The sequence below is a fragment of the Nematostella vectensis genome, chromosome 1 (assembly GCF_932526225.1).
Source record: "Nematostella vectensis chromosome 1, jaNemVect1.1, whole genome shotgun sequence".
NCBI classification, from domain to species: Eukaryota; Metazoa; Cnidaria; class Anthozoa; order Actiniaria; family Edwardsiidae; genus Nematostella; species Nematostella vectensis.
In genome coordinates this window covers 9,386,594-9,394,106 of record NC_064034.1, presented here as the reverse complement: position 1 = coordinate 9,394,106, position 7,513 = coordinate 9,386,594, and the positions used below count along the sequence as shown (strand labels likewise).

Sequence of the window (7,513 nt, the reverse complement as noted above, 5' to 3'; positions counted from 1 at the left end):
TGCATCTCCCTCTCTCAGTCGGTTGTGTATTGACTTGCCTCTCTCTTTCCCAAGTCGGTTGTGTATAGACTTGTCTTTCCCTCTCTCAGTCGGCTGTGTATAGACTCGTCTCTCCCTCTCTCAGTTGGCTGTGTATAGACTTGAATCTCCCTCTCTCAGCCGGCTGTGTATAGACTTGCTTCTCCCTCTCTCAGTCGGCTGTGTATAGACTTGCCTTTCCCTCTCTCAGTCGGCTGTGTATAGACTTGCCTCTCCCTCTCTCAGTTGGCTGTGTATAGACTTGTCGCTCCCTCTCTCAGTTGGCTGTGTATTGACAGTCTCTCCTTCCCTCGGTCTGGTGTGTACACGTCAATTAACGGCTGCGAGGGAGACTATCCATTACTCAGTGATGTGTATTTAACCGTCTCCCTCCTCCAGCCTGGTGTGTATTGTTACACCTTTCCTTGGCGCAATATCTGGGCCTTTCCTTGAAGGCAGCGGCGGATAATCAACTGCCTGGATAGAAGCTCGTAGCAGGGATTTGCCGGGGTGAGGGGAGAAAGTCCATGAAGAACTAGCCCCCTTTGCAGCCGTTAGTGCCGGAGTCACGCAACGCTCCCGGGGAGCGTTACGTGACTCTCGACACCAGCGGGCTGCAAATGTGACTAAGAACCGCTTGTTGGCGTTCGGGAGTGATCCTGGTTTGGTTAGACTTTTGTGTTTCGCGATTTGTCATTCAACAACGCAACCAAGGTAATGAATGTACATTTTTAATGATCTGTGGGGAGGTTCGTTTTATTTATTTATCGGCATTTGAATTTCACAAAATAGATCATTTATTTATTTTATACCATCTTACACATCACAGAATATTCCCCGATATATTTACATACGCATAACTAAAATAAATCTAGCCAACTATTCCAAACAACACTAATATGAGAATGTTAATATTTTTCAGTTATTTGTTAATTATTTACACGTTTCTAAAGAAAAATAATTTGCGATGAATTAAAATAACGTCACATATGACCGCATGTGATACAGGTAGGTGTTTTTAGTTTTTCTTATACTCAGGGGCACATCTCATTCTGCCCCGCCCTCGGACAAGGCGGACAAGGCCCGTCGTTATTACCCCTCTCATAAAACGCAAGCTACTTTTCCCTATTTCAATTGGATTCGCGAAGACATCCGAAATAGTGTGCCATTTTCTATTTAACTAAAAAAAGACTTTCCGCACGTTCGATCTTTTTTCCAGAAAATACGCCGTCACTGCACAAGCAGAATTTAATATTTGCTGAATGTCTTCAAGTTTATAACATGATATCTAATTTTCTTGTTGTTTAATTTACATTCATAACCGGTTTCATTTGAGTACGAGATAACATATTCCCCTACCGTCCTCTCCCCCCTTATTTTCCCTCTTTATGGATATTAGTGGAGCATAAGAGGCGGTCAAGTTATTCCCCACCCTCCACTCCCCTATTTCTCTTCCTTAATTAAGGACATTAACAGTGAATATTAGAGCTCCAGCCGGTCGCGTTACGATGGCGAGTGAAGCAATACATTTGCTCACTGATGAAGTGCATCTTACACTCCGACTGCAGAAACGGTTCCACCCCCAACCCAACCAAGCCTGCGCTGAATGCACCAATAGCGTTACCCAGCGTAAGAAGCCCGAACGCAAATTCGCGCTCTCGGGTCTCGGTAACCGAGGCAACGGCGTGTGGCGAGTGTAGCACGATGAGCCCCGAGACAAGGCCGACGGCCGAGCACATGACGATAATGAGACCGATACCGGGGACAAAGTGGTACCAGGATTCCAGGGCGAAGAACATGAGGAGGATAAGATTGATCAGTGCGAAGATCCACGTGTGACGGCACAGCAAGAAGCGGGAGAAGTCCCCAAACAAGGAAATAAAGAACAGATAGGATCGCCCCACGAACTTGCCGATGCGGTAGGATAGCGAGTAGTACAAGTAGTGATCCCGCGGGCGGATGCCGGAGCCTGGGAACGACACTGTTGTTACCACTGATGAAGTGATGAGGTATTCGGCGAAGAAGCTGAAGAAGAGAGGCAGCATAAACGGGAAAATCTTCCACGCGGCCAGCCCCTTCTCCTTGCAATCGAGCGGTCGGGTCAGGCTGAGTTTGGTCTGATCGAATTCCGTGAGCTCCTCGTCTTCCGAGGACCCATCACTTTCGATCTTCTCGTACGACACTCCCTTGGACCGCTTGCCGAGGGACGGACTTGAGCAGGGGCTATTGGCGATGGGCTCCTTATTAAGGATGGCGTATGCGATCATGATGAGGATGGACCAAGGGGCCGTTATTAGGATAGCTGTCTTGGGCGGTACACAGCTCCAAGTCGTGACACCTGTCAATCAATGAAAATTTATCAACACCAGCGGGCTACCTGTGGCTAAGAGAAAATCAATGGTAGTCTGTCAAACGAAAACGTAGGAAGAAACCACCGGGAACAACCTGCCCCTATATTAGAACCAATGGCCTACCAAGCTAAACATTTTTCTCAACAGGTGAAACACGACCTATAACCTCCCACATAACCTGCAATACTAAAAACGTGATTTATATGATTCATTGAAACCGCTGTAACCTTCAATATATTTGGGAAACTAAACGCAAATTAAAAGAACGCTTTAATGACCACCGCAGAACTGTTGACTCCCAATCTCGATCCATACCAACCCCCGCCGCTGAACACTTCCTAAAACCTAACCACTCCGCTTCTGACATAGAGCTTATACCTATTAAAAAAATAAGAAATAATCGCGACTTCATCCGAAAGGCAAGAGAAGCCACACTGATAGCTCGCGCTGGCACTCTTGAACCCGGTGGCCTCAACCGGCGTGAAGAAACCGTTTAGCTGTTTAGTAATCCACACCACCCTATTTACCATCTTCCATAAGTCACTCTTTACTCAATTACTATTTTGACCTTTTGTTAGTTAATCATCGATTAACTTTGTACAAATACTAGCTATAACATGCCATTGTAACTCATTCATAACATGAAGAAGGCAGGATTTATGATTTTTTAGATAGTAAAAGAGGAAAACTTACATAAAATTTTAGTTCTATTTATAAAAAGTTCAATAGATAGTCAAAGTATATCCTACAGCTAATATTTTGTTCATTAACTCAGGCGCGTACACAGGAGGGTGTGCGCTCACCACCAACCCCCCCCCCCCCCCCACCCCTTGGCGGCGAAAAACTGGGACATATGCTTTTTCCTATGATACCGACTGCGCACCCCCCCCCCCCCCCCCCCAACTAATCCTGGGTACGTGCCTGTTATTTTTTTCATATAAAGGTGTTTGACCATATAGAGACTTGAGATGTGACAACCGAAATTTATTGACTTCCTTTTGGAAAAATGGAATATGCGTACTCGGTTTATAGGTAAGCATAGAGAAGCCACGTAACGAACCAGCGCGATTAACTTCGAGTAGAATTGGGAGTGTCATTTATTATTGGCAATAGATTGAGCCATCGTGTTTCAAAAAATAGCAGTGACAGTTGTGATAATGATGTCTGTGATAACATTCGACAGAGAACATAATGGTAACATACTTTTTTGGATTACAGCTGCTATTTACAAACAGAATGAAAAGTATTATATAGCACTTAAATCCAAACGAGTTTACTTTGGGTAATTAAGAGGCGTTCAAACATCAAAATCCTTTACTGTTTATGAATAGTAACGGTAGACAGTGAAAATTGGGTCCCATTGTTCGAAACAGAAAATACCTTTTCGATATACGAGCCCATTCTTCGATTTCCGAAAAAATATTGACAAGTGTATAGCACAGAATTTGGGAGAATACGAAATATCATATCAAATATCATATCAAGTATTTTCAAAATATTGTACGTATTGTGCTAAGACATCAGAGTTTCTGCACTTATTTCCTGTTTGGGCGCATTACAAAGATAATGTCATTCCATTTCGCAAACCTGACTAATACCTAACAGCGCGCGAAGACCGCGACCCACGCATGGACGAGTTGGATAAGTGACATTTTTCTTATTACTTTCTATATGTCTTGTTCATTTATTTTCATTTCTTTCTTTTTCATTTTTTTTTCGCACTAAGCAACAATAATCAGGCTGTAAGGTAGAAAAGTAGCTTACATTTAGTAAAGAGCTTTGTCTCGATATTTTCCGGAGTCGAAAGGCCTGATGTCTAATGATATTCTTCCCACTTGGAATAGGAGGTTTTATTTCTTTGAAATACGGGGAACGAAGTGAATATAATTATTTCTTTTTATTTTCGTACAGTGAACTAGCCGATCTGAAACTTTAGCTGCTTAATGTATCATGATTGCCTTAGTTTATCAAGTAACTTGCACCACGAAAAATACACAAAAAAGCGGAGACTAAAGAGAGAAAAACGAGATTGCTATCGGACGAAAGGTGTCTGTTTTACCGAAGGCGATCTACCAGCTAGAAAAAAGACGCCAAAAAAAGTAAATGATTTGGTCAGAATGTGGCATTCTGCTTTATTGGTGTAAGCTTTAAATGATAAAATGCATTCTTAAATAAATTGGGAATATATTGTGTTCGTCGAAGGCATTCAATAAAAAATAATTACGTTTATTGGTGATCGGACCGAGATGGAGTCCAAATGATTAAGTGAAAGACTCGATTGAAATTATTGAAAAAAACTTTGATTTTTCAGAATCTCGTGCCTCATTTCGATTCCATTTTTTACAGAGAAAAGGCAAAGGCAATATAGATTTGTTTTAATTTAGCCTATATTATACAGAGACAGATAGCTGCGACCCCCATGAGCCCATGAGAGCATGGAACAAGCAAAATAGTGGGAGAATTACGATCATTCGATACATAAAATAGGGCTGGGGAATTTTGTGAAAATGTCGATAGATGTGATATTTTCAAACAAAGTAATCTTGTTGAGTCGTTTTCATTAACATTTTACGGTTGGTTTGATCCTTTCTTTCTTGAGTTATAAACATTTAAAAACAAGTTTGTGGTCTAGAAACCCTATTGCGGACCGAGAAAGATGGTTATAGTCGAATACAAACTGATTTCATATTATTTACCATTCATCGCTTATTTCGTTAGTCTACCTTTCAATAACCTCCTTTAGATTAAAATTCAAACAAAATTGTGAATTAGCTTTAAAACGTCCTGCATCATGCCCCCCTTTTGTATTTGTAATAAGAATCAGTTCAACCAGAACAACCAGATATAGTCTCACACAACAATTTGATTAGTATGAATCTAAAAAATGAGCTAGATGCATAGCTGACAAAAGACCAACATTTCTTATCCAAATTACAAAATCAAGTGAACAGTACATACATATTTTTTTCTAATTCATTAAAAAATATAAAGATGAGTATAACCACGTAAAATCTCAGTTTTCTGTATTGTTACGACAGTGGGTCTTACCTGTATAGTATAAAGGCGCAACCAGAGATGATAGACCAGTTCCAGCCACGAAAGAACTGATGCAGATTTGAGGGTAAAATGAAGTGAGTGAAAGGAAGACCAACTCGCTTGCCCCAGTCGCCATAGCATTCATCGCGATGCCAAGTAACTTGAGCTTTGTGCTTTCTGCGTACACTATGATCAAAATGCCGACAATCATGAAAGTCGTGATCAACAAGGTCTTGACTAAATAAGGTACCCTTTGTATAAACCAGGGACATAATATTTTAACAGCCATCAACGGAGTTATGAAAGTCACAAAGATTGAAGCCGTGGGCAGTTTTCGCCCGCTTAGAATATCTTCGGCGGCAGTGTAAAGCATCTCTTGGTTGAAAAATGACAGCGTTCCGAAGACTAGAAACACTAGTACGTCCGCCGTAGACACCGTAGCGTTGGCTTTCTTTTCGTACTCTTTGGAAGGAACGAGCTTGCATAGCGCTTGTCGGAATCTTTCCCATATAGTACTTGGCATTGTGAAGCGTTTTTTGACCCGCGAACTTCACCGAAGTTCTGCGGGAGAAGAGGGCGTTCGCTTGGCTACGAAAGCCTTTTGTAAGTTCCGTTTTGTCTTCGCCCTCTACATTTGACAGCTAGTTCCCCCGAGAGAAGCTCTGAGGCAAATGTCACTCATGGCAATAGTTTTCCGCTCTCATAAATGATAGATTATAATTGCAAATGTACAGCTGTTATCACTGGTAGAGAGAACAAAGAAATTTACACCAAGTCAATATTAGAATAAAAAGCACTTAATTTTTATGTAGATTACAAAGGATGAAATTCCTCGACCAATTGTGGTTGAACAGCAACAAAACACCAACTTCTAGACACCACTATGAGTCATTTTTTAAGTAGCCCAGGAATATTGATTTTGTTAATTCCCTGATCGAAGAACTAGATTTGATCGCGATAATATTGCGATTAAGTTCCTATAGCAACAAGGCAACCCCGTTTGATAGGGAAATCGACAAATGTACAATAAATATGTTTGTATTTTGTGTTTTAGACAGTGCGTCAAGATACTCGATGTTACATCAAAAAGAATATTGTTTTGTAATAACACAAAGATTTGTGCTCGTTCTGATTGGTTCTCTGGTCAAAAGCGGCCTCCGCGTGCGGGCTAACCAGCCAAAATATTCGTGATATCTCTCACGAAGAAATTCTATCTAAAAAAAAAACAAGGCAGAATGCCTCGGTCTAGGTGTTATCGCATAGCTTTTGTTTAATAAAAATTATGTTAATATATTGTGATTTTTTTATTCAATAGTTTATAGTTATGTTTAGAACCGGAGTATAAAGAAAAGCGGTAGAACAATATTATTAGTTTCTGAACACTTTAACATAAACATTATATATTTTAACCATTTAATTATCTCGTTCATTACCCTGGATAGCATAGGTTTCCTGTAAGAAAAGCCATGTAAACTGGATTCTCACAATATGTAGAGTCTTGTTAACCCCCAATATTATTACGCGGAACATAGGGCAAAAGTGGGGGCGGCATGATAAATATCATAAAGAGATTTAGACTAAGTGTTGAGGATGCTTGTATGATTTCACTTTTACATCATTTCTTACTCTCCTAGGAATAATGCGATGGAAACGTCGGAGTACACCAGCACTAACACGGGCCTCAATACGAGCAGCCTCTGTATTACGGGAAATTGTGCGGTTGTTGAATCTTTTTTCAGGCAGGTTAGAGCCAAAAATCGGACATTTCACGTTTTACGAGCATATTCAAGACATAACACAACCGAAATTCTTCTCGAGCTATACATCGAGTGAATTTCATGGTTATAGCCCCTTCAAAATGGGCCCATCAAGCTGGATCTACAATACGTTTTCATGTTTTTTATGTGACTAATCTTTGTTGCACTGATATTGTCTCTCGTTCGATAATACTGTACCTAGATAAGTTTTGTCTGTGTAGAAACTTTATAAACTTTCCAATACTTGGGTAAAAGGACCCTAGTATCAGTAGAGTATTGAATTAATTTCCTTGGATATCATCAACCGTTTTTCAATTATCTCTCGGTTTGGGGCCTTTTTGCAATGGATGG

At 40.7% G+C, this 7,513-nt stretch overlaps 1 protein-coding gene across 1 annotated transcript; it reads right to left on the bottom strand.

Annotated features, from left to right (window-relative positions):
• Nucleotides 1–735: 735 nt before the first annotated feature.
• LOC5520346 (protein BTN1) lies at nt 736–6,106 on the bottom strand. The gene is made up of 2 exons (XM_032365366.2): nt 5,418–6,106; nt 736–2,356 (listed from the first exon to the last, which is right to left on the bottom strand). The coding sequence occupies exons 1-2, from the start codon at nt 5,926–5,928 to the stop codon at nt 1,488–1,490; spliced, it is 1,380 nt and encodes a 459-aa protein (XP_032221257.1). The 5' UTR covers nt 5,929–6,106; the 3' UTR covers nt 736–1,487.
• Between the last annotated feature and the right edge of the window lie 1,407 nt (nt 6,107–7,513).